The sequence below is a fragment of the Osmerus eperlanus genome, chromosome 5, assembly GCF_963692335.1.
Source record: "Osmerus eperlanus chromosome 5, fOsmEpe2.1, whole genome shotgun sequence".
Taxonomy (NCBI): Eukaryota; Metazoa; Chordata; class Actinopteri; order Osmeriformes; family Osmeridae; genus Osmerus; species Osmerus eperlanus.
In genome coordinates, this window is record NC_085022.1 from 19129866 (window position 1) to 19155970 (window position 26105).

General features: G+C 40.9%; 3 protein-coding genes across 3 annotated transcripts; 1 reads left to right on the forward strand and 2 right to left on the reverse strand.

The window, feature by feature from the left end:
• Positions 1-569: 569 nt before the first annotated feature.
• stra6 (signaling receptor and transporter of retinol STRA6) lies at positions 570-10488 on the forward strand. Its single transcript, XM_062462348.1, has 17 exons — positions 570-951; positions 1794-1860; positions 2660-2742; positions 2898-3031; positions 3803-3969; positions 4692-4817; positions 5479-5549; positions 6022-6101; positions 6193-6254; positions 6456-6618; positions 6956-7031; positions 7490-7623; positions 7761-7878; positions 8068-8169; positions 8250-8413; positions 8965-9102; positions 9884-10488. Exons 1-17 carry the CDS (start codon positions 869-871, stop codon positions 10132-10134), a joined length of 2019 nt encoding a protein of 672 aa, XP_062318332.1. The 5' UTR covers positions 570-868; the 3' UTR covers positions 10135-10488.
• Positions 10489-11506: 1018 nt separating this feature from the next.
• Positions 11507-15576, reverse strand: islr2 (immunoglobulin superfamily containing leucine-rich repeat 2). Its single transcript, XM_062462350.1, has 2 exons — positions 15318-15576; positions 11507-14591 (listed from the first exon to the last, which is right to left on the reverse strand). Exon 2 carries the CDS (start codon positions 14580-14582, stop codon positions 12435-12437), a length of 2148 nt encoding a protein of 715 aa, XP_062318334.1. The 5' UTR covers positions 14583-14591; positions 15318-15576; the 3' UTR covers positions 11507-12434.
• Positions 15577-18884: 3308 nt separating this feature from the next.
• On the reverse strand, positions 18885-25854 carry sema7a (semaphorin 7A). The gene is made up of 14 exons (XM_062462351.1): positions 25647-25854; positions 25215-25354; positions 24531-24572; positions 24272-24367; positions 23870-23972; positions 23600-23710; positions 23321-23463; positions 22156-22334; positions 21702-21810; positions 20943-21138; positions 20558-20673; positions 20310-20455; positions 20136-20194; positions 18885-20031 (listed from the first exon to the last, which is right to left on the reverse strand). Exons 1-14 carry the CDS (start codon positions 25738-25740, stop codon positions 19586-19588), a joined length of 1980 nt encoding a protein of 659 aa, XP_062318335.1. The 5' UTR covers positions 25741-25854; the 3' UTR covers positions 18885-19585.
• Positions 25855-26105: the final 251 nt, after the last annotated feature.

The window sequence follows — 26105 nt, forward strand, 5'->3', positions numbered from 1 at the left end:
ACAAGCAAGTTATTTATTTAATATATATATATATTATATATATTATACAGATGTGTTTTTCTATAATTGTGTAGACTACAGTATATATATATACACCTGACTTATCTTAATTGTCTTATCTGCTGAAGACTGAAGTACTGGTGCCATCAAACGAATCTTTGATTTTTATCAAGAGGTAGGTTAAGGGTTGCACTGGGAAGGACAGGTGTGGCAGGCTGCAATGCATGTGTGAAATGTTTATGGGATTCCTGGTTGTTTTGGTTTTCCAAATGTGACCCCTTCAGTGACCTTACACAGGATTCATCACTGTGACAAATTGGAAAAACTCAATGGAAATCTCCCCTGTTATCACCAGTGGAACATTGTTGATAGGTCAGTCATCAGCAGCCCACACAGCGGCAGCTTGAATTTTACATATATAAGTACGGAGCACCTCTCTAAGGTCTCTCCCTACCAGCCAAAGGTCCAGTGGCACAGCCCTGGAAGTAGATCTAATCCCAGTAATCTGCAGGTGGTAGAGGAGATTGGCTGCCTTGTCTTCAACATTTCTCTCCCTCCTTTCAGTCTCACTCTCGCTCTCGTCACCCAGTGTGGTAATCCTCATCTGAAAAAGGGCCCGAAGTGAGGGGGTGGCACTCTGCAGCCAGGACCTGTCACATCTCTCTCCACTCCACAGAGGGACAAGGGCACCTGCATCCAGACTGAGAAGGAGAAAGAGGAGACTGAAACCAGGGGAAAAGGACACCAGAGCAGCAGCAGCAACCAAGCATTTCAGAAACTTTTTGTTCCTCTTTTGCTCAGGGTATCTCAGCTGTACCAGAGTTGGGGGATCTCCAAACACAACTAGCACTTGGATAGACATAGAACAATGAGTGAGGACACTGTTAAGGACTACTATGATTACCAAGACTGGTACTCGGAGAATGCAGTGCCTACCATGGTGCCAGTTGAGTGAGTACAAATGTATTCCCCTCATGTCAAAAGTTTGGAATTCCTAAAGTTTGTTGTCCGGTACTTGTGGGTGGATTTGTGTCGATAATATACTCTAATACAAAGGTATAGAAGTAAACTGACTGAAGTTAAACATTGTGAGGTTAAAAGGCTACTTCTCAGTTATTATACAAAAAGGTGTCATAAAACGTTGATCAGTAAAATGATATTCTTCATCAAAGCTCTTGTTAGTCCTGTACAGTATGTAAGATAATATGATCTACCGTAGAGAGATATTCTTATTATATGGGTGTGCTGTGTGGGCGTCTGAGGTGTCAAATTCAGTTAAAGTCTAACACACGCTGACATTTTATAATTTTGTGCAAAAGAAGTTTGTTTAACTTTAGTTTGATGACCTTGGTCTCTTTAATGTCACTGGTGCAGTCAATGAGTGCCCTACTAAAGAGGCAAGGTGATACACTTTGGCATGTGAACTTTTGTCAAATTCACCCATCCTGGTTTGATAGGCTGCCTATGTCCTTACGAATGCCTGCGGGCTCCCCTGACAGTACAACAAAGCTCGATCATGTCTGTCCCATGAGCATTCGCACTCATGTGGACAGGAACAGGAAGCTGGTCATTAGTTGTTTTCTGGTGTCACCTTGACGCCAATCCGTTGAAATGTAAATCTGTGCTTTGCGATTCTAGTAGCAAAGCTTCCTCTCACAAATGGTCCTGTGGCCACAAATCATGTGTGAGTAGTTTAGGGGGAGTGTGGGGCGTGCTCATTGACTCACGGTGTCTTGAGTAACACCATCAGAATCCAGAAATTTACGATTAGTGTGTTTTGTAACTTTTTTCAGGGTAATCCCACCATGTGACCCAACAGCTGATGACAGACTCTACCACATATGCATCGCTGCAATATCTGTGAGTTCTCCCTCATGTGCCAATCAGAATGCTTTTCACGTTAAACTGTTCAATTGTTACCATCACCCACACTTACAGGTGCTCGCCCACTGATTCAACAACTTGCAGGATAACCGCCTTTTGTTGCCATGTCGTTTTCTAGTCGCCTTTCCTATGAAAGAGATTATGAACAGTTAGATTCAAGCATCACTGCTGTTACTTGAATTGTAATTAAGTCATGGGTTCCTCAATTGCGAATTAATCACGTACAATACCAGATCATTCTGAGTTTAAAAAGTCCTCAATAATAATTGACCCATTGTCCTTACATGTCGTATAATATATATTAGCTTGGTTATGTCAGGCGTAAGGCCACATCTTTCACTTTCCATGTTTGCTCTCCAGCATTCTCCAAGCTACTGCAAGCACCTCTTGGAAGCAGTCTCTTCAGCCTCTCCTTTCATGTCTGAAAATTGTCTTCTCTATAATTAGTCCGTAATGCCCCATGTTGTGGCATTAGTGTTTTATTAAGTCTTTTGTTTCCTAAATGTGTCAAAGGTCATGACAGGTCAGTAAACTGTTGTAGCAGTCGTGATCCTGACTGATGGACACTCATTCAGATCAGAGATGGTGGGTGCCACTTGGAAAGATTGGGGTCTTGCCATTTGTGTCGAGGTCCCCCCCCCTCCCTTATTTGGTCGAAACGAGGATGGGGATAGAACACTGGGGGGTGTACAGCTGCATGGGGCCCACTGGCCATGTAGCACAGGGGTCAGTTGAAGGCACATGGGGCTAACTGGAATGTCCTCCCCTGCTCTAGCTTGTTGTCATGCTGATCCTAGCAGTCTTAGCCAGACGTATGAAGTTGGGAGATGGTCAGAAAGGACTCCCTGGCTTACTCAGGTACAGTTGCATCCTTTGATCACTATTTATTGACATTTCTACTGTGGTCTACTGTCAAATATCGACCGTTAATGCCGTTATTCATGACATCATCTATCAAAGAAGAAGCAGCTGGTAACAGGTTGGTTCTAAATATCTTCTGTTTGAACCAACAGCCCCGTCAACTTCCTGGACCATACCCAACACAAGGGCCTGGCTGTGGCTGTGTTTGGAGTGCTCTTCTGCAAACTATTTGGACTAGTGATAGCGCCAAACCCTCTTCCGTTCACTAAAGATGCAGGAAATAAACGTAAGTTGTAGACCAAAAACAGTAGTAATTTTGGCCCATCATGCATAATTAAATTATAACATTATTAAATGCATTTATTTCTTGACTAACATCTATATTCTTTAACAAAATATGCTCATAGATCTTTATTCCCATTGTCCATTGTACTGTTTTCATGTTGTTGAGACTCAAGCCACCCATTTTATGGGTTATATTACTCATTTTGTGAGTCTCTTCTCTGCAAGATATCAAATTAACCTGATTCACCGGTCCCCTTTGAAGAAGCAGGCATGTGTCCAAAATCTAGACTCGACTGAAAAAATAGAACTACACACTAGACAGTGTTAATATTAGAAACTAGACTGTACACCTTCACTTTTACAACCAGCTAAACCCTTAAAACAATACTTGAGCTGCATAAGTGGATTACCTTGTTTGCATGTGTCTCAATTCATTTCGACTAAGGCCCTGCTCGATGAAACCTTTCTCAAATCAACTTCTGTAACATGGTTAGGCAATGATACTTCGCTGATTAAGTATACAAACCCAAACTGATTCAAACTAATGTATAGCACATTGCACTGTAGGCAATGCATGCAGTGCATGTACTGTATGTATACATTTGCAACATATATGAGACATTGATAGGTTATCTAGTTTTATACTCTACCTCACACATACAGCCTTTCCAGACCAATAACGTTTAGATTCGCAGAGCCGCTCGTTAAGTATTGGACCATCCTGGTATGATGCTACTCCTCCCTCAACACTCCTGTGTGTTTTAATTTGCAGAGAACTGGATGATCCTGTCCCTGTTCTACTACCCCGCTCTGTACTATCCTCTGTTAGCATGTGGGACTTTACATAATCAAGTTGGCTATGTGCTTGGAAGCCTCCTCTCCTGGACACACTTTGGTGTTCTCGTCTGGCAGAAAGTCGACTGCCCCAAGACACCAGAGGTAAGAAGGTATAAGAGATCAGTACAGATCATCATGCTATGAACCTTTTATGAGTCATTGATCTGTAATAGGACCACTGAAAGGAGGTCAATTTACAGTATCTTATTATTAGTTGGAAGCAGATTTTTTTTTTCTCCCAGATTTGCAGATAAGACAGTGAAACATTGTGCTGCTTTATCTTTTTTGACAAGCCTGGCTCAGTTGCAAGGAGTTTGTCAGCTCTTTGGGTACCTATTGATATCATTAGACAAAGGGGAGTAATGCTAATGTCTATGCTGTCACTGGGAACTTAGTCTGATTCAGGATTTTGAAGCTTAACCCTGGCTATTATTTCAGGTTTAATGCAATGAATTGTATATATTTGTTCTGGCTTGTGGTCAATCTTTATCAAGAGGCTTTATCACAGTTAATTACTTTAATGTCAGTTACTGTAGGAAAGAAACATCTAGACCTCACATTGTGCAGTGTTCATACATTTTCAAGAAAAGCCTTGGCCGGTGAATTTGATTCACCAGTGTGCTGGCAGGCTACAAAAGCCACAGGGAAAACAAACTGATCAGCGTTTCCTGAGCTCTTTTAGCCTCTAAATCAAGTGGTACTGTGACCAATACATTGATGGGTTCAACAAGATTGCCTTTTTCCTATTTGTATTTTTAGAATGTAAAGAAAGAGATTGACACTTGAAGGAGGGAACATTGACCTATTTCTGTTTTTAATTGCAGATCTACAAGTACTACTCCCTCTTCACCAGCCTGCCCCAAATTGCTTGCTTGGCATTCCTCAGTTTCCAGTATCCGCTTCTCTTGTTCAAGGGCTTAAAGGGCACAGAGAAAAACAATGCCACTGAGGTGAGTGTGGGAGCTGAGAGAAATTCCTCTTGAGTGTGTGATCGAGATGTGTCTCTATATACACACATTATGACTGCATGTGTGCGCCTGTGTGTATATTAAGGGACTTGTATAGTACCTTTTGTGATTCTAGGTCCTAGTCACTATTGCTCAAATTTACATGGTCAACTGAACGGCCTGTTTTCTGTTCATGTATAAGTTTTCATGAAATTCAACTTTTACAAAGATAAATGTCGCTTCTTAGTTAGACATTTTCTCTGTGTGTGCACGTGGGAAACCATCATGAGTGGCCATAGCTGCTAATCAAGGAGCTTACTGTGCTAACTCAATCTAGGCAGAGGGAAATATGTCAACTCCACATGGGCATACCAGAGGTCTAATCATTGTAAGCAGCTTTTACGTAATTGGTTTATGTTATGTTCCCGTTCAGGTTATGAAAAGGTTGCCTTGTTTGCCTTGTTTTCTCAACAAGGTACAATGCTGTGTTGTTTGGATGATAATCTCTGTAAAATTATGTGATGAAACTGAGTGGGGAGATCACCCATTGGTCACCCCATTCCTCCTTGCATGACACGTGATGACTAATAGCCTGACGTATTAAATGACAAACGAGACCGTTGTCACAGTGTTCCTAACCTAGTGCAACTGTTTTTCCCCATAGGATCTTAACAGCAGCTACTACAAAGACTATGTCAAGAAAATCCTGAAAAAGAAGAAGGCATCAAAGGACAGGTTAGAATGGTTGTCGCTTGGTACATCAACCTAAGCTTGATCTGATAAACTAGGCAGAGGATGTCCCTTCAGTGTTCAGTGAGCCATGACATCACTGGCAACAGGGGGTTCCTGGTCAGGAAGCTTCCCTGTGTTTCTGTCCAGATAAACATCCAAGAAATGAATGGGAAATTATAATGTGCAAATTAGCAGTATCCCCAACTGACAAAATGGAAAGTGGAAACTAGTTATATCTGATATCCAGCCAGATAATGAATAGGAGCTCTTTAGCCAGTGGAAACGGTTCCCTGTCGTATTGACAGGGAGCCAGGAAAGGAGGTATTTCCTCCAGAGAGGAAGGCATCATCTGATATGACTTTCATAGTAAGAGAATGAGAGAATACACTGTATGCATGGGGCAATGAGCAGCAAATGGTTTAATTATGGATGAACCCAACATTTAAGATACTCAATGTCAATCTGATTCTCTCAGCACATCCGGCACTGAGAAGCCATCTCGGATTGAGCGGATGACTGATGCTGTGAAGGCCTACATTTACACACCAGAGGAGGGTAATGATGGCAGTACATATTTGTTTTGTCTCTGTTCATGTCCTTGATTTGCTTGTCTCTCTTAAACCGTTTTTGTCTCCTGTTTCTCCAGTTTTCCGTTTTCCTCTGAAGCTGGCGATATCTGCTGTGGTGTCCTTTATTGCTATATACCAGGTAATAATCAAATGAGTTTACACAATGTGTTTTCAGCATTCGTATGTAAAATAAATTAACTATTTAAATTCGGTCATTCAAGGATGGACGTTTATTCTCGCTTGACGACATGAAAAACCTAAAGCTACTGTACATGTCTACAGTTTTCAGGTATGATAGTGGTCCTTTTCCCCCACATTGAATGAACCTACTTCTTCGCAGATGGCACTGATACTGGTGACTAGCGTCGTGCCAACTCTCCAGATCGTCCGCAGAGGGGTCGATGACAAAATTGCCTTCCTGCTGGCTGGCTTCAACATAGTACTGTCAGAGGACCGGGATGAAGTGGTCAGGATTGTGGTCTTTTACATGTGGTGTGTGGAAGGTAAGCAAATACTGGTAAACATCCCTTCTTGATGTTCTAGACTGGTAATAGGTTTTCTTGAACGTTCCTAACAAAATGGCTATTTGTGATGCACTGAAGTGCATGTTGTTAATATGTTGAGTTCTTGTCATGCTGACATGGTGGCAGATTTGTTAATCAGCACCAAAACGAGCTACAGGGAAAATGGGATAATGTACTCACCGATTTGGACTGCTGAACCGATTCATGTTTTCGCAGTGGTTTGTCTCCTTATCAGCAATGTTTGAAAATGCTGAGTGTCTCATGTATGTGACCCTGTCATAGTGACTCCTTTGTCATATGATATGTGTTTTGACAGTGTGCTACCTGTCAGCAATGACCCTGTCCTGCTTAGTGAACCTGGCCATGCTCATGAGGTCCATGGTCCTGCATCGGTGAGCATGGGAACAGCACACCCTCCTCTTCTCCCTTCTCACCTCCTCATGCTTGTCTTTTACCACTGCTCCACAAACCTGTTACACATACGTCTTACTGCATGCTGGGCTGGTCTGAGTGCCTGCCAATTTTTTTAAATCTCAACTTCTAATTATCCACTCAGTGCCCTATTTTATGTGTGTAGGTGCAATTTCACTCACAGAAAACCGCTTGCACTAATGGAAACCAGTTATAAGAAATGAAAATTGCGTTATTATAGCTGATAATAAATAAGGTTTTTAAAGTAATGAGGTTCCCAAATCATGTATCTAAATTGCATTCTTTTTTAATGATGCTACACATCCTGAGAGAATACTGCAGTGTATTGTGTGTGTGTGGATGTGATTTATAACATAGACCTCCACTGGTCTCACCTCCATGATGATCTTTGCTCTACATTTTTGGGGACAATCATTAGGTCAAACTTGAAGGGGCTGTACAGGGGAGATATCTACAATGTTTATAACTGCCAGAGAAGCATCCGGCCATCACGGCCTGCCTTGGTCTGCTGGATGGGATTCACCAGTTTCCAAGCTGCACACCTTTGCTTGGGTAACACACCACCACAACCAGGCCTCATGCATGCAAAGGCTGCTTGCAAAAATTGAGTTAAAACAGCCGTACTTACTGCATGCTGCACTGTAGGTGAAGGAGGTTGTTTTTTGTTAAGGTTGTCTTCCCTTGTCCAGGCATGCTCATCCAGACCATGGTGTTCTTCCTCTGCATTCTGATTGCTGTGTTTCTCATCCTCATTCCCATCTTTCACGGACAAAATCTCATGCTCCTCCAAGTCGTAGGAAACATGTGGTAAGCATTCCCACACTCTCACCCCTGTCATCTTTTCACACTTTTACCGTCTGTGACTGAGATTACATCTGTTGCTGTGGTTATGCATGCACATTTCGAAAAGGTTCTCATGAAGAGATGTCTCTTCAGTACTTGGTTGTTTAATAAGCTGGTGTCGGACTGTAACTGTCGACTCATGTCATACAACAGGCCATTTTTGTTGATGTTGATCTTGGCTGTCGTGGTTCAACATGTAGCTGCCAGGTTTTTCTTCATCAAAAAGTCGGCAGGAACGCGAGACCTGAACAACAGGTATGGTGCATAGCATGATTGTCCATTTCGGCTATTGTAATAGAAGAAAATGTGATGCTAAGATTGATCTTGTGCTTTAGGGGCAGCCTGTTCCTGATGACCTACCTGCTGTTCCCAGTCAATGTTCTGATTGGGGTGCTGCTGGGCCTGTGGCGTCTGGCGATCACCGCCCTCTTCAACATTGTGCACTTGGGGCGCATGGACATCAGCCTGCTCAACCGCAACGTGGAGGCTTTTGACCCTGGTGAGTCTGACCCTCGCACCGTAAGGTTTGTGTGGATCCTTCCTAGTGATATACCCCCAGGTATAGACTGCTTCCATAGATGACTGTGCTCTGTGGCCGCAGTACAGGCACGCAATTATATCATAATATCATTTTATGTCATTGTCATATTGCTCTTAGCCAAATCATTTTCACAATTACAATTTTCCATGTTTCTGCCCCTTGGGATGCTTTTACAGCATGGATCTGAATTAAGTGAAGCAATTTCCCCTGAATAAATGCATACATAGAGATCCTTTTCAGAGACCTAAAATTGGGTTTTCATCCACCTGTGATGGAAGCAGTATATGACTCATATGATATCCTTATTTTATGCAACAGAGCTGGGATTGCACACCACTCACAGAAATGGCCACTGATATGAGACAACCGTTGTAAGGAAAGCAGATGGGTAAAACTAGTGATGTGGCCATTATGTGCTTTGACAGTGGAGGCAATCCTTGTGCCATCTTTGTGCTCATTGCTTCCCATTCCAGTCAGTCTGAAACTTTTTTCCCTGTGATTCTCGGCAGCCTACCGCTGTTATGCTCATTATCTGAAGATTGAGGTGAGCCAGTCTCACCCTGTTATGAAGGCGTTCTGTGGGCTGCTGCTGCAGTGTGCAGGGCAGGAGGGCAGTGCTGGACCGAAGGCACGAGATGCAGAGGAAGGTCTGTACCTGTGCTGGAACCACACAACCTACTCAATGCTTAAACTGATGGATAGCTATGACTTTATATGAAGGGAAAGGTCCAGCTTTTCAAAATGTGTGTTGATTGCTTGAATTAGGCAGCAGAAGGGAGCACGTAAATCACACAATCATTGGATTTTGCACACACTGTAATCATGGCAGGTCTAATTCAATCTGAATCTATAAAGTATGTGTCTGTGTATTTACACCAAGCTTCTGGTACTACCCTTAATCGGATCTTCTGTAAACTAATCAGCTGTCTATATTTTGTGCTCGTGTGTGTGTGTGTGTGTGTGTGTGTGTGTGTGTGTGTGTGTGTGTGTGTGTGTGTGTGTGTGTGTGTGTGTGTGTGTGTGTGTGTGTGTGTGTGTGTGTGTGTGTGTGTGTGTGTGTGTGTGTGTGTGTGTGTGTGTGTGTTGGGGAGGATTGGTAGGTAGAGGATTTTACCTAGCAAAGAAAATAATGCATAGCTGGTAATTATCTATTGCATTACAGAGAGGGTTGCAATAGCACTGGATTACACAGATAGCCTGCTGTAATTGCATAAGCCCTTTGGGCCACATACATAAAGTGTGTTAATGGTAAACTCAATATGTTCTAACTGAGGATTCCAATTATGATTGTTTTGCATAATTACTCTCTGTGGTGTCTTGTACGTCCTAAATGGCCTTCCTCGAAGCTCTTCACTTCAAGCTCCTAAATGAGAACTTAGACTTTTAACTTGCTGTGCCCACATTTAATGCATCTCTAACTGTGCACAGGAATACAATTGGTTAAGCAGGAGAAGAAACAGAACAAGGTGTCCACTGCAAAGCGAGCACGAGGACATTGGCTGCTCCTCTACACCCTGGTCAACAACCCTTCCCTGGTGGGTTCCAGGAAGCACTTCCAGCGCCAGAGCTCTGAGAGCTTTGTGAACGGAATCCTCAACCGCACCACAAAGGGGGACAGCAAAAAGAAGGCAGGAACCAAGGATGCTGGGAAGGAGGTGGAGCCAGCTGCCACTAACTGAAATGGGACATGATCCTTGAGGGTCTGGGCTTATTGTGCTTAACAAGGCTCCTGTTGGTTTTTGGATCATGGGCAGATTATATACTATAGTATTTTTTCTATGCATAGATCTGTCTGGATTTGTTGAGATAAGTGCACTTACAGACCAGTGCTTAAGAAAGTGCTGTTTGAGGGTTATTTCCAGTTTGTTCTGTCAAATGTTCCATTGTTTATTTGGATGTGCAGAGTCTCTTGTCTAACAAAGGTAGTGTGGCACTGAACTCCTATCTAACCATTGCTACAAGGTTAGAATGTGTGACTATTTATGAATGTACAGAATGTTCTGTTTTGGAAGATTGAGTAAATGTAAATTTTCCATGTTCAATATTCAAAATTACATTTACATTTAGTCATTTAGCAGACGCTCTTATCCAGAGCGACTTACAGTAAGTACAGGGACATTCCTGTAGGTACAAAAAATATAGCTGCATATTGGTCTATCCTTATGGCTTGTAACTCACAACACACTATACCATTTTGTGCTGATGTTTTACAGAATTTCTACTAGAAACAAAAATTACTTTAAGGTTCAGGATCGTCCTCATCGGCTTTGCATTCTTAATTTTGATATCCATCTTTACATTGTGTGTTGCATTATAGTTCAAAAGTGCCTCAAGATTCTTTTGAATAAAAACGATGCATTCCTGGTGATTATTATGAAACGAAAATAAATTTTTCTCTTGTAGAAAAGTGTTATCTCTCTCGATAAATTCCGGACAGCGGGGTATTGTACATGTTTTTTTTTAGCAGTACAAAGGTGTAAGTAAACGATGTGCGATCAGCTACAATACTCTTGGCCGTGTCTGATAGCGGAATTGCTGTTTTTTTATCGTGACATTTCTAACGAAAGGAAATATAAAGTTTTGTTTTGATGATCAGGCTCTAGTGAGCCAAACATTGTTTTGGCTCTGCAATCGGGCTTTCTTGGTTTAAACGCATCAAAAAAAACATAAATTGACCCGTTAAAGATCCTGATATAGGTCTATGGCGTTTTTATCCTTTTAATTAGAAAATGTATTTAAATAATAAATCGAATGAGAGAAAGGAAAGAGGCTGAAACAATCCTAAACGTTAAATCCGTGCAAACAATATTGACTGGAGAAAATCACCAACAAATTTAGACATTTTGTGCAATGGGGTAAAAAGTCCAGTTGCTGACACCAAAAAATACATGTCGAAGAAAAATAGAAAACATTTTACTAACAGATGTGATATTTCTGAATACGAAAGTGAATCAGCAAGGAACACAATTTAAGACAGCTCCCATTATTTAATCCGGAAATCTACAAACAGCCTTTTCGGTTGTAATAAATACTCTAGGCTATGCATTTGTCTTATTTTAGTGTTTTATTAATTACAAGTACATAAAATCATATCAAAAGCATTGAAAGGTTGGAATATTACAATTTACTCACAAAGAAAAAACTCACTATGCATAAAATTACAAGACACTTAAAAACTTCCAGACGGTCTCCTGCGTCCGTTGATGATACCATACTGTCATTTACTTTCATAAAAAAGAGAACATTGTTTATATTCACATGGATAACATCACATTGACATGAAGAATATCTATAATGTCCTCTAGGCTACACTAATAAAAACCACACATGAAAATACGTATCGGCCTATGTGTGACATGCCATGGACAAGTTTCTCAAAGAGGACACGTTCAGTATTGTTGAAAAAGGCGTAGAGCAAGCACCGATTGATTTAGAGGTTTAAGTCACACGTCTTGAAGTCCAACATTACATTTAACAATATCTGTTGCTTGTTGCCTGGATTACCCATGAACAGCACATGCCTTGACAACAGTTAAAAGTGAATTCCCTTCTGATCACACGGAACAATGAAACGGAACAGTCAGTGATTGGATGCGTTTCAGAAGCGCTGTCCAGCACTGTAACTTCCCGAAACAGACGCTTGAAGATCACAATATTTACGCTAACCTACGCCCTGCATAAAGGGGACATTCTAATAACTTATGCATTTGAGGTCTGACAATTTGTACAAAATTGTGCTTGCATTTCAGGGTTGCTTTTTAATTGATTCGGTCAAATAGCTAAACCAACCAATGGTAGCTAATGCATAACGTCTTTTAAGAATCTCTTTTTGGATTAACAGATCTCTTTCTGAGGTAAATTGAGCTATCCACCATTATCAGGGCTATCATATTTACGTGAAGTAATGATAGGTAATTTATCTCCTTTAAATGTAGTTGAAAGTAACTATTTTACAAGCTCCACTCCGACAACAATCCACTCAGCGACTAGGCTCTTTATAGTTACCATTTATTTCCTCAGAGATGTTAACTGCCTCGGCCCCCAGGGGTAACCTATCGCTATACTCCGAACCCACCTCAAATTCCTCCTGGTTAGTTTTGGATGTTGAGCCAGGGATTGATTCGGTTATCAGGCTGCCTTCCACCTCTCCCTCCTCCTCTCCATCTTCCCCGTCGATCTCTCCTTCTCCCTCACCCATCTCACTAGGGTTGAAGGTCTTTTCGGACTCAACAAAAGACGCTCTGGGATCAAAATCTGTAGCCATTTGTTTTTCCATCTGATCCGGATTCTGAGCCTTCATAATCAGCTTGTATGTCTTGCCTTGGTACTTGTATAATAAATGACAGCAGGTGGCCCCGAGCAATGGAACAGTAGCTAAAGCCAGCAGAAAAGTGCTGACAACCACTATGATCAACAATGATGGGATTTTGTTTCTTGTTGTAAAAACCACCTGGACCTGGCAGTCCTGCCCCCCATAGGTGAGACAGAGAGTGTAGTTGGTGCCAGGCTGTAATCCCTGGAAACGATAGGCATTGATTCCTTCCTCTATCTTGGACCACTGAACTACTGAGTGTCCATTGCCAGTATCTACACAAAGATACAGCATGTCCAGGGGTGCTTTTTTGGTTGATGCTTGAATGAGACTGAAAGGCTCTTTGTTTACAGTTTCTAGGTTTTCTGTGTGACTGAGGTGAAGGTTAGACTTGCTTTTTGGAAGTTGGAGAGGATTTAGCTGAACTTTGGCTTCTGTTTCTGACACTTCCAATGCAATGACACCAAAGTCAAATGTATACCGCTTCTGGTCATCCAAGCTCATATTAAAGGCATGATTGGAGACGTGTTGCCATTGGTTGCCATCACTTTTACCACATTTGCTGGCAAAATGCACATCATCTGAATCCTCGCCAATCTCCTTAATGCCATCATGTTTGTCAAATGAACCAGTTGAAATGCCTTTGGTCTTTTCATCTTTCTTAGGCCAGTTGATTACATTGTTGTTGGAAGTCTTAGGCCCAGGCTTGTTTCCAGAGGGTCGTGTTTTGTCTGCCGTAGTGTCGAGAATTGAGTTGATTTCATGCTTCTGGGTGCTTGCCGCCACCACTTTGACAGTGCTCTCTGCAATCCCTACATCATTAACAGCAGAGCATGTGTAATTTCCATCTTCTTTTTTACTCATACGAGGGATGATCAGGGTACCATTTTGAAATACAAGAAATCGATTGTTGGTGGTTTTATCATTAATAGGCAAATCACCTCTTTCAACAATGGGGGGTACATGGAAATTGAACTTTTCACTTCCTGTTTTCACTTCCCAGCTGACTTCTGGTTTTGGGCTTCCACTTGTTTCACAATTCAAGATCAACATAACGCCCTCATACAGCTCTGTGTTTTCTATGTTGGGTTGGTGGGTAATAGTGATGGTGGGAGCCTGACAGTCCAGTTCGGGCATCTTTGTAACCAAAGCACCTTTCAGTTCAACAGGGGCCTCACACAAAATTGTGTCTTGTTCAGGGACAGAAGTTTTGGTTTCTTTGATCCAATCCCTAAGCCATTCCAGGCTACAGGAGCAGGTGAATGGATTGTTGTAAATCTGGAGATGAGACATGGACGTGAGGGAAGCAAAAGTACCTTGTACAATGGTGGTGAACTTATTGTGGTTGATGCGCAGTGATCTCAGATCTTTGAGAGAAGCAAAGGCATCCTTGGGCAGGTTGATCATCTCATTGTTATTCATTTTCAGAAGCTGCAGGGCTGTGAGGTTGTAAAGGTCCTCCCATGGGAAATTGATAATTTTGTTGTAGCTGAGATCAAGGTTGCGCAGTTGGATCAGTGGGGCTAAGGTGTCCCTCTCGATGGTGACTATCTCGTTGTGGGCCAACCAAAGAGAAGTTACCTGAGTGACGTTGATGAAGCTTTTAGATTTCAGTAATGTGATCTTGTTGGCAGAGAGACTGAGGGTAGTCACGTTAGAGGGCAAACCCACAGGCACCAGTAGCAGTTCTTTGTAAGCACAGTCTGCAAATTGATGGGCGTATTTATCCAGGCAGCTGCATGGCTGAGGGCAGCACTGCACAATACCAATCACAGCAGTCCACAAAGCAAAGAAATGCAAAAGCGTTGAGGCCATTTTCAGCACCTGAAAAGATTTGGAGACAGCATATTAAGTGATATTCAACTTCACAGTGCTATTAGAGAGAGAAGATCTGTTAGATTTGAGAGTGTCCCATAGAGGCAAAATATCTGCTTATCGTCGAACACACATGCAATAATGTAGAATGACATCCTGTTGCTTGCTTTAAAATATATGGGACGCTTTTCAAGAATGTCTCTGATATAGAGCATATAGATTTTGGAGCTTGTAGCATACAAGTTATTTTATGAAGAAAAAAATACATAGTTGTATAATTCTGAGGGTAAAAAAAAAAAAACACTAATTATTTTGGGAAATACGTCGGGATCCGAAATCAAGTAGATTAGCAAAAAATGTCAAGCTTTTATTTACAATATAAAAACGTGTGATCACAACTAAACGAGAATAGGATGCTGTATGGGATGCAGCTCAGAGGCGCAAGTGGTAGGTTATCAGCGGAGAGATTTCAGGTCCAAGGTTCTGAACCTAACCTCCTTGGCAGAAGTAAGCGTATTTAAGGACATTTAAAAAATGGGTTATTATCAGTTTAAAATAGTGTACCAAGTAAAACTATTTCTGTACCAAGCAGTTAGATGTCAAAATGTTGTTGTTCAAAGTTTGGATAGGCATACTCAGGATTGTTTCATCAAACCCCATGCAGTGTCCACTTATATCAAACGAGTTGAGTTTTTTACAGAAAAGAATACGTGACAATTTACTTCATAATCTTACCTTTCAGAGAATACTTTCCAGTCGTTTTTTTTTTTTTTTTTTGTATTCTGTGTCAAAAATGTAATACTGTCTACTAAAAGACACTATTAGTTGTCGAAAGAAGTAGTGTCCTCGAATAATGATTTCTTCGCATTATTTTTAGAAACGGTGGTAACTGTGATGATGGGTGGTGGAGAAAACATTTTTCCCTCGGTATGGTGCTGTGCAATCCGAGCGCTGTTTTCTTCTTGCTTCTGATGGAGTTGCTACGATCTGTGCGCGTTCCCGTCATCACGGACCAAGAGGAGTGCTTGTGGACGCGCAGCCTCTCCCATCTCTCACTTCTGTATTAAAGATACAGAGGCTACGGGCAAACTCTGCTACAATCCTCAAAGACAATTCATAATTTAGACACGGATATTTAATTCAGTATTCTGTCAACCTAAAAAGCAACTTCATTGACCTCATTCAGTTCTGCCCCGCCTCTACAGGCCAAGCGAACACATGTTTGTAGCTATCCATTGCTTTGAACAAGAATGTCCAAAGGTTCAAATGGCATGCAAAATCTTTTATTGACTTGACCATTATCTTTTGATACGCAATTGACGTGTTGTCTTTAAAAAATAAAATATATTTGACATAAAGGTTAAGCGTTCATGTTTCATGTTGTTTCATGTAGACGGTGATTTAACTGCATTGTGCATAATTATTGGTGTTCGGTCAAGGTTAAATTAAGAATATTCTTACTGATCCATTATGGCCACTTATGAATTTGTCCTGCTATTAAAAGAAACATTTTCAATTATAGCTGTCGAAAGTATTATTTTTGAAGTATGTCCATAGCATCAGTGTATGTTGGTCATCTCTGGGTTTGGATGGATTTTTCCTTTCAAATACTGACATCTTGAGGTAATAATATTGCTGGCACCTCAGACATTGTACGGATTTCGGAAACTGGCCCAGTATTGTTCTCTCTGTATCTTTATAAGAGTGACACCTACTGTTGAAAGGCTATAGTACAGAATATATTATGTACGCTATTTTACCAAAAGTATGTGGATACCACCTGACCATCTTCTCCTGTCTGGCCCCCCAATGGTGGAATCAACTCCCCACCTCCATCAGAGACACTGACTGAATCCCCACCGTCAAGAAAAGGCTTAAGACCAGTGGCGGTTCTAGACAAATTTTACTTGGGGGGCCAAGGGGGGGGGGGGGGGCAGTGTTTAATCAGAGGGGCACATTAAAAAACAGAAACAAATTATATTTAAATATTAAATACTTTAATTTTGCTTTACATAAAAATCATACAAACGGCTCTGGCTCTCGCTCTTCCAGCTCCTCAGCCCTCCCAATACCTTGATATGTTTCTCTAACTATTTTATTTACTGGGGCAAAAAAGGCTGCAATGTCCCACCCTCGGTTCATGATGACTACTAGAAGAAGAAAAACGTTTTTTTTTTATTCAGTCAGCTCAGGGGGGCCACAGTGGGGGCCAGGGACATTTTTACAGGGGCACTGGCCCCTGTAGGCGCCCGTGTAGAACCGCCCCTGCTTAAGACGCAATTGTTCCGGGAGTACAACGGTACTTAGGAATGATTTGCTGGACCTGATGCTAGTTTCCTCCAGGATAACAATGACTCTTATTGAGAGACTTGTTACTCTTGTTGGTTAGTTGTAACGGATTTAAATTCTTGTACTCGCTGTGAAATATTTTACTGTTGATTGCTTTTCTACAGGTACACTCTTGCACTTTTTGAGGTTCATGTTGTTTAATTGTAACTTGTTTAACTGAATGCTCTTATGTTTCTTCCCTTTGGCACTTATTTGTTTTTTCACAATATATGCTTCATGTTTTGGCTGCTCGCAATGTTTGGGGCTATCTCGTTGTTATGATCAGTGATCTATGCACTTTTGTAAAGTTCTCTCTTGGAAGTGCTTTGGATAAAAGCGTCTGATAAATGCATAAATGTAATGTAAATGTAATGACCATTATACCTACCCCCACCACCACCGCCACCCCCCCCCCCCCCCCCCCCCCCCCCACCGCCACCACCGCCTGTGCATTGTCAAGCCAAACAATGAAGGCTATTTATCATGGTTTGGGCCACTCAGTTCCACTATTTGAACAATGTACCAAACATCAGAGGAAAAAAAACAGGAAACCACAATTAAGGGGAAACACCCAGTCTCACCCACATAGAAACACCCAAGTCTCAGAGGAGTTGGTCTGAACTGTAATTCAGTCCAGAGTTGACCTTGAGACTGTTCTAGTCAGAGTCCAGGACTGAAATAAACTTGTGTTTGTTCCAGAGGACGGTCTTTTAAGCTGTAAGCTGATTGGCTATTGGGTTGCAGACTCAGGCCTCTGTGGTGCTGATGTAAAGAAATGTTTCCTGCGGAACTGCAACTGCTTGATGTAAATTCTCCTGGGGCATCGCTGACTCAGGTCAAACGACTGAAATACTCCAGACACAAGTAAATTGTTTTATTGCCAGCCCAAAATGCTGTTAGCCAAACAGAGTTAAGAATGCGAACGAGATATCTATTTTCTGCATCCACATGAAAATACTGTCATTAAAGTGAGTAATGGTGACTTAATCATTTTCTTATTTATTTCCATCATCAGAGCACACCATAGGATTAGGTCAAGTAGACACGTAACCATTGGCTTTGGGAAAAGACCTCAAGGGTGATGCTGTGTCATCTCCGGCTTAAGGCTGAGACCATGATCTTCATTAAAGTTACCTGAGGTCATGAATGACACACGTGGAAGGGCCACCTGCATCCTGCAGACTTTAGCTGTAAAGACTGTAATGGGCAGCTGTCGTTTCTCTGCATGTTATGTTACCTACCTTCATTCTTTTGGTAAACAATTGTTCCGAATTTTCTCTCTCTGGAGAAGTTTTGATTTGTGGGTTGTAAAGCATGTCGAGAAGGAAACCGTTTGAAGGATCTAGATTTTAAAATGTGCTGGAAGATTATGACGTAGTTCGTACCATTCTAGCTGAGTTTCTGTCACACTATCAAATCTGAGATGTACACTCTTACCCAGAGACACTGTGTCTATTTCAGACACACAGTCTGGGGTCACTGACTTTGTTTAGCCTAAGTGACATTACAATCTGTACTTAAGTAATCACATGAGAAACTGTAAGACTGCGAAGAAGCACAGGGGTGAGCCGTTGTCCATGTGGATGGCAGGAGATGGCATGTTTAGGGCACAAACTGGTCGGTCCGTTATGGAAATATGAGCCTTACTTTCATGGATATAATGGTATATTTATTAGAGTATAATTGTACTTTTAACATAAAAATATACTGTTTGTAAATTAACAGACAAACAATCACAGAAGGGTTGTTCTAAATGACATAATTAACACAAAAAAACACAATTTGAAAATAAATATAAGGTGCTGTTTATGTTAATTCAGTAACACAGATAAGCAGATCAGGCTGATCAATTTAGAACCAAAAGTTAAAGTTCTCTGTAAACAGTAAACTATGATATCTATCACTTAGAATAGAGATATTATTGTCACGGTGTGTGGTAGGGTAGGACCCAAACGCAGGAGAGTTTGCCAGGTAGCGCATCAAACAAGGTTTATTCTTGATAATAGGGAAACAGACAGGGTACTAAACAGTAAGAAGGGTAAGGACAAGACAAAGGCTGGACACAAAACAGGAACCTAAATACACAGAACCAAACAAGACACAGGTGGACACAATAAGACTAACGAGAACTGAAACCACTCAACGAAACACAGGTGAAGACAATGACAGACACAGGGAAACACTAGGGCAGGGCAAAACCAAAAACAACAAGGGGGCACGGCTGTGGCCGTGACAATTATGAAGTAATTATGAGGAAATTAAAGATGCAAAGCAATAAGAACACATTCTCCACATCGGCTATAATCCATACTGTAACTACACATTCCAATCCATATAGTAAATTCAATTTACCATATTATTACTCAATGACATGGTATCAAAGTCTCTGACTTTATTTGCTTTATTTATCTTATAGAGCCAGAAGTTAAAAACGGACTTGGAAATTAAATAAATGCCCAAGTGTTGTTCCTGTGCTCCATCCTGTTCCCTCTCTGATAACATCTAGCCTATCAGATGTGTTCCCACTACCAACAATCAAGGGATCAAGGGATTCAAACAAGAATTTATGCTGGGGAGGCTGGCGAACATGCACAGGCCAACAGATCATTCTGAGTCTCTCGAATCAAACGCTCTCTATTTCCGCACAAACCTTTTTGCACCTGAGCCTTTAACTGCTAAATGTCACAAGGCAGCATGCAGGTACGTAGCCTATTGGTTAGGATAAAGGAGGAAAGGGTGGAAAGTACAGTTTTAAGATTTAACAGGGCCATCTCTGCTTTAGCACTGGTGCTTCCACTGAGGACGGATGGGCTTCTGATGGTTCTGTTTGGGTTGAGCTGGTACGCTTTCACTGTTTTGTTGTAGTCTCTCTCTTTGGACACGCATATGTACCCTCCGTAGTTTTCTTGGGCCATGGCAGGGATGAGGTGCAGGCAATTGGCCTGCAAGGGCAGACAGGGTTTGCTGTGGCCTCCTTGCTCCCATGTATAGACAGCATGGTAAGAGTCTATTGGACAGGAAAGGTAGAAAGGGGCATTCGGCGGGACTTCATGAACAGCTGTCGGAGGCTCTGAGGAAGGAGGCTGAGTCTCTCGTTTGGTTCTGTTCAGTTTCTTTGACTCTGGACAGAAAGATTCAAATGTATAGCGCACTTACAACAAAATGTATACTGTCATTCATGGGCATGTACATAGTATGAGATCGAAAATATTGATTAGAGTATACCTTGTGTGGTTTTCGGGCACACACTGGTCTGTCCATCAAGGATGTTTTGAATGCTTCCACTGCAAACATAACAACAAGAACGGAGCCATTAGGAAATCATTTGCATTGTTAACTACATCACATAGCTAGCACAAGAGTATCGTCTCAATCATGTCTGTCTACGATCAAACTCACAGAACAGTTGGGGTGCAGCCGGATTTGGACCAAGCACAGTAAGGGTCCCGCGCTAGAACACAATCCTCACAGGAGCTATTGTAGTCCTGACACCTTTCCAGGTCCAGGGTAGAGATCTGCTCAGAGAAGCCCACGACCAGCTTTCTCTAGATACACAGGAAAGTGTAAGCATTCTAAACATGAATGCATGCCAGAACAAATCATGTATTTCATGCAACTTTTGTCAGTATTGCATTACTTTACAGTACCTTCGCAGACTCCAGTTTAATCGATCGAATAATGGCTGAGTGGTTGGAGGGTCGTATTTCTGAGATGATGAAGGGTTCTGAGCCATCCTCTAAAATTTTGTGTATCTTTCCAGAGTCTGAAACATGCAGGTATATCGTAGATGGACAACACTGACTAATCTACAGATTGTATAAAAAGCTTTAAAAAAAAAAGCTTTCAAAAAAAAACTCAACCTGAAACCTAACTCAACCTGAAACCTAATCTTAGCCCATTCTCCAAAACATCCTCTGACCTCAGTACAAATAAACAATAGAAGCAAATTTCCACCCACCAAGTAAACAGAACGTTTAAAACAAGAACATAAAGAGCAAAGGACAGGCCAGATGGCTAATAATGCAAACATACCGGTGGCTAGAAGCAGCACATTATGCATTTGTTTATCAGCTGCCTGAACTTGGTCCACAGCTATCTTGGTATAGTTGTTGCTGCTTATGTAGAAAGGAATACGGGGGTGTATGGAATGGATCCAGTCACTCATTTCAGGGTGATCCTTTACTACATTGATGGTATCCAATGGCAAGGTCTTACTGTTTGATACACACTAGGAGGTATGTGCACATAAAAAATAGTTCAGTCCAAACATTAACATTTACATACAGTTCAGGAACGCAAGGTTCGAATGGCAACATTTTTTTTTCCGCAAGGAAGTTCACTCCACAAATAAATCTGAAAGTTTACAAATATGGACCTCTCTGATAAGCAGTCCATGCCTTTCTACAGGAAATACATCTTGACCACAATACGACACGAGAATGATAAAACAAAAGTACAATGTAAGGTGATATTTTTGACTGGATTCACAGTATGTGGGGCTGTTTTGATTATTATTATGATTTCCTCATATTTATTTTTACATGACTCAGAACAGTGTGAACTCCATGAGCCCTTCCCTAAAATGGGTCCTCCCATGACATCCAGCTCATACATGGAATACACACACAAATGTTCCACTTGAATCATCACTGCTTTTCTATTGCCTACCCTAAACCTTCCATTGCTTCCAAAAAATCTTACAATATTGAGTACAGTTGCATGCGACTGACTACAGTACAAACCTTTTCAAACTTAAAAACACAGAAAGACTAGAGAATAGAGTAAACTCACCCTTCCAGGTCTGGGATTAGGAATTTCTTTATCAAAGCCTTTGAAGGTGGAGTTTTCAAAAATGCTATCAATATCTTCCATTGAGTATACGCATACAGCAGTAGAGTTCCTGTAAATGGAAAGAACTAAAGTTACTGCTATTGCCTAATTACCCTAAACTAAACAAGTGTATAACACCAGTGTTTACTATAAATTCCTTCTACAGAAAAACTATTAAAAAAAAACACATGACCAAAATGACTGCACATTCTAGAACTGCGTCAAAATCTTGACATTTACAAGGCTGGAAATTGGTGGGCTGGAATGTTGGCAACTACACAGGAAGAACCCACGGAACCTGCTATGGTTATCTCAATCGGTATTTGGTTCAAGTCCTGTAAACCTCTAGGCCTCTTAAGTGTGATATGTCTGGGGCATTACTGACAAGGATAAAAGGAGAGGTTGGCTATCTTACCAGCTGCTTGTGAAAAGGCCATAAACTCTTGAACCCTTCCAGTCCTCAGAATGCAACACATAGATGTCTTGAAGACGGTTGAAATAGAGAGACTCTTTTGGAATTCCACACACAAGACGAGCTTTCAGGAAAGATGTCCACGTATTCTGGAAGAATCTCTTTGACCCACCTTCATCTATCTGCAGAATGTGAATTTATGAATTTCCTCGGCCAAAGTAGTGTTATACCAACAAACCTGCCATGATTGCATATGTTCACAAATATGGAAGCAAATCGTTACCAAAATTCAAATACCAGCATTTGAATTTTGGTAACGATTTGCTTCCATACACAAATGGCCATGAACATGGTTATCTAATATAAAACAATCAACAGCGCTGCTGGGCTTCCTGTGTTTGTATTTGAGTTAGGTAAATTCAGAAGGTGCTGTCACAGCTGTTCTGTACGTGGGAAACAATGCATTATTACAGGTGCTAGAAAAGGGGTTACTATTTGAAATAATGAAACACGAGACACAGAATGTGAGCTGAATCAACCTGGTCTTGCCATCAGCCGAAACCTAACCTTCACATTGGCAGAGTTTAAAAGTATTATGACGTGAGGATATTAACACCACCATGGTTTCCATTTTCAATCTCATAAGTAATTCATTCCTACTTGAACTAGAACCATTCATTCTCCCTACCCTATTCTACTTTGTAATTACAGCAATGTTATCCTATTCATGTCTGGTTTCCTTGTGATAAATGTTAATAGTTTTGTGTATATATATATATATATATATATATATATATATATATATATATATATATATATATATATATTCCCGGCTGTGCCAAATGACGTTGTGTCCTTGGGCAAGGCACTTCACCCAACTTGCCTCGGGGGGAATGTCCCTGTACTTACTGTAAGTCGCTCTGCTAAATGACTAAATGTAAATGTAATTTGGACAAAGGTGTTAGTACAGCACTTTCTATGTTATCATTATTTTACCTGCATGCTAAAATGTATCCACAACAAAATGGTTGTCCCAGCTCACACTATATACACTTCTTATCCTCATGAAGATCTGAATAACATCAGATACAAGGAATATATCTACTTGAAGTGATGTGGCCTCCTTCAAAGCCTCGACACCCACACCATGCTAAACCTGTACTCGTACCTTGCAAACTCTGGCCACCCTTGATATCCAGGGATCAGCCTCCGGACTATTGTCAGAGTTCTTCTCTCGGAAAAAGACATAGATCTTTTCATTATGTGGATCATCGGAACGCTGGATCCAGTTGGCAGATATGAAGGTGGGTTCTGTAAGAGCAAGAGATACCAGAACAAGGAGACCTATTGTGATTACTGCTGGGCCAAAGAGTTATTTATACATGTATCGTTTTACATATATGAGACAGCAGAGTGGTTTGTACCAACTCTGATGACACTTACTGACCTGACACCCATGTGTCGTACATCCACACATTGGTTCTGCTGCCTGCTTTCCTTCTGAATTGAAGTGAACTTCCATCATTATCCAAGGGAGCAGCAGCATATAAATCCCCCTCTTAATTTGCATATATAACAGCACAAAAAGGACAAGAGATTTTTTTTCAGGTCAATGGACAAGCATAAATTGACTTGACTTGATTATATGCTTATATAACTCTTTATGAAACAACTACAATGAGTCATACAGTATGCTACAGTACAGGATCTGACATACCTACTGTGAGCGACAATGAGTTATGTGTGTAAATGTGTGGTGAGATCCCAATCCCTTCATAACTCTCCACTATTTCATGTGTTTGATTGTCGATCTGGGAATACTTTTCAAAGAAAAATACAGTTAACATTCATCAACAGAGGTCCCATAAACACAAATAACAATAAACACAGACCTTAAACGTTGTATTTAAAAATATGTACTGGAAGTAAATTAGATGAAGTGACGTCAAATTACAGTTTGTAATTATAATTTTAAGACTAAACCCACCACATCCACTTCAAATGAGCCTGGGAGCCCTGTTATTTACCAAAGTTTCACGAGAGAAGGAATAACCACAAGCCAGACTGTTCAGACTGTGGTGGGAAGTTTTAAACAGTGCTAGCTATACAGCCAACTCACCAGCTTCCAACACTGTGGCTTGTGTCCATTTGTCCCACATACAAACAGACTATCTTGAAAATGTTGGATCACAGTAATGACATTCTCACATGGTCCCTATATGAAGGAATGTACACATCTGGATGTAAGGAAGTCAATTTAAAATAAAACAAATAGTTTTGTCACATGCCTTAAATGAGCGTTCTATCGTAAATCTTTTTGTTGAACTGATCATCCAGTCTAGCAAAGATCCATTTATTCAACTGAACTTTATACTAACCTCTGTACATGTCTGTTCACCTGTCGTGTTTAGTGTAAATTCCTGTCGAAGAAAATTGATTAATATATCAAAGACAATTCTATACATGTCAACCTGAACAAGCAATAAAGAAAGCCATTTTCTTAGTATGTAGACATTAGGTTACTCTACATTATATTTCGAGTATGGTCAGTTGTATCATTTATTTTGATACTCATCGCTGCTCTATATTCCATATGTTACCTTTGTTTTAATGACTTATTTCTTCACTTATTCTGTAACTCTGCAGTGCAGATTGATTTAGGAATTGAAAGAAATGGTGTAGGCTAATATGTAGGCCTATAATGTTTTGTATTAATCTAATATTGTTGAAATGCAATTTGAATAGCCTGATCACAAACAGCAGCTGCTGACATTGACTGCGTCGTGGTGTATTTGATGACACCGTCGGCATATGGCTTTCATCACATATGCCGATGTTTCTTTTATGCCGACCTAATGTAGGGAAATCTAATTATAGGTTAGAAATCAGGTTAGAGACATTTAAAGTTTCCGTGGAAACTGATAGGCTCACTACGCAGGCCAGTAAATTATTAATAATGTTAACTTCTAATTTGCTATTAGTGCTGTTGGTCGGTGTCTTGATGGATGTATTGATGTCGAAGAACAGCAGTAGATTAAAAAAATAATGTAGGCTATACGGACCTCTATGATCCGACAGTTCTGAACATCAATCTGTAATACAAAGTCCGTTCCTCCAACGTATAGATCATCAGAATCATCTGGGTGAAAGAACACTGTGTGGTTCTGATATATGGGATATTGCAGGGTTGTATTTTCCTCGTCTAGTGGAGAGAAAAATCAGTATCAAACGACGTAGAAAATAATATGTTTTGAAACTTGATCCTTAACTTAGGGATCAATTATAGACACCGCTTTGACTTGCTGTCTACATCTGACTACCTGGCAAGTCCATATAGCTTAGCTAATGCTTTAGGAATAGTTTACAGAATCACCGGAATAGCCTATAGTAACAGCCTATGACTAGCTAAATAACTTATAGGCTACCTACAGTAGAGATAGCCTATTAAATTAATTAGCCGTAAGACTATAGCGCACTGTGGGATGCATGTCTACCTTGTTTCAGGATAAGTCTCGGTGTTTCCCTCCATGCAAAATAACATTTAAAAGTCCAAGACAAAAAAATGTTCAGTTGAATAAACAATTTCATTTTGTTACTCGGTCGATCAATCACTTAGGAGAAGGCAGCCGTATTGCCATGACTGCAAAATTAACATCCTTCAGCATGCAGAAATGACTCCAGCACTGAGAGGCTACAACGTACCACTGTGATTACATAGCCTACTAGGGAAAAGGCGTAGGCTGGCGATGGCGTTGTTAACAGAACAGACACCTGTGGGGCGCTGATCATTCTCATAGCCCTCTCCCACTGATTTGCACTGAATTGATTGAACAATTCAATACGGTAAAGGTCGTAACTCAAAAGTCTTCAAAACAAAAAAAGTGTATTTTATTACTAAAGAGCTTACGATGTCAGTGTTGTATTTGACGAAGTAGCGTAGAAGACCATTTTAC

What these genes read in the sequence shown, in the direction of transcription:
- stra6 (XM_062462348.1), top strand. Translation starts at nt 869, where the DNA reads ATGAGTGAGGACACTGTTAAGGACTACTATGATTACCAAGACTGGTAC. An exon ending in CCTACCATGGTGCCAGTTGA is followed by an intron (nt 952 to 1,793) that starts GTGAGTACAAAT and finishes AACTTTTTTCAG; the next exon opens with GGTAATCCCACCATGTGACC. An exon ending in TATGCATCGCTGCAATATCT is followed by an intron (nt 1,861 to 2,659) that starts GTGAGTTCTCCC and finishes CCCCTGCTCTAG; the next exon opens with CTTGTTGTCATGCTGATCCT.
- islr2 (XM_062462350.1), bottom strand. Translation starts at nt 14,582, where the DNA reads ATGGCCTCAACGCTTTTGCATTTCTTTGCTTTGTGGACTGCTGTGATT.
- sema7a (XM_062462351.1), bottom strand. Translation starts at nt 25,740, where the DNA reads ATGAAATTGTTTATTCAACTGAACATTTTTTTGTCTTGGACTTTTAAA. An exon ending in GGCTGCACCCCAACTGTTCT is followed by an intron (nt 20,195 to 20,309) that starts GTGAGTTTGATC and finishes TTATGTTTGCAG; the next exon opens with TGGAAGCATTCAAAACATCC. An exon ending in GTGCCCGAAAACCACACAAG is followed by an intron (nt 20,032 to 20,135) that starts GTATACTCTAAT and finishes CTTTCTGTCCAG; the next exon opens with AGTCAAAGAAACTGAACAGA.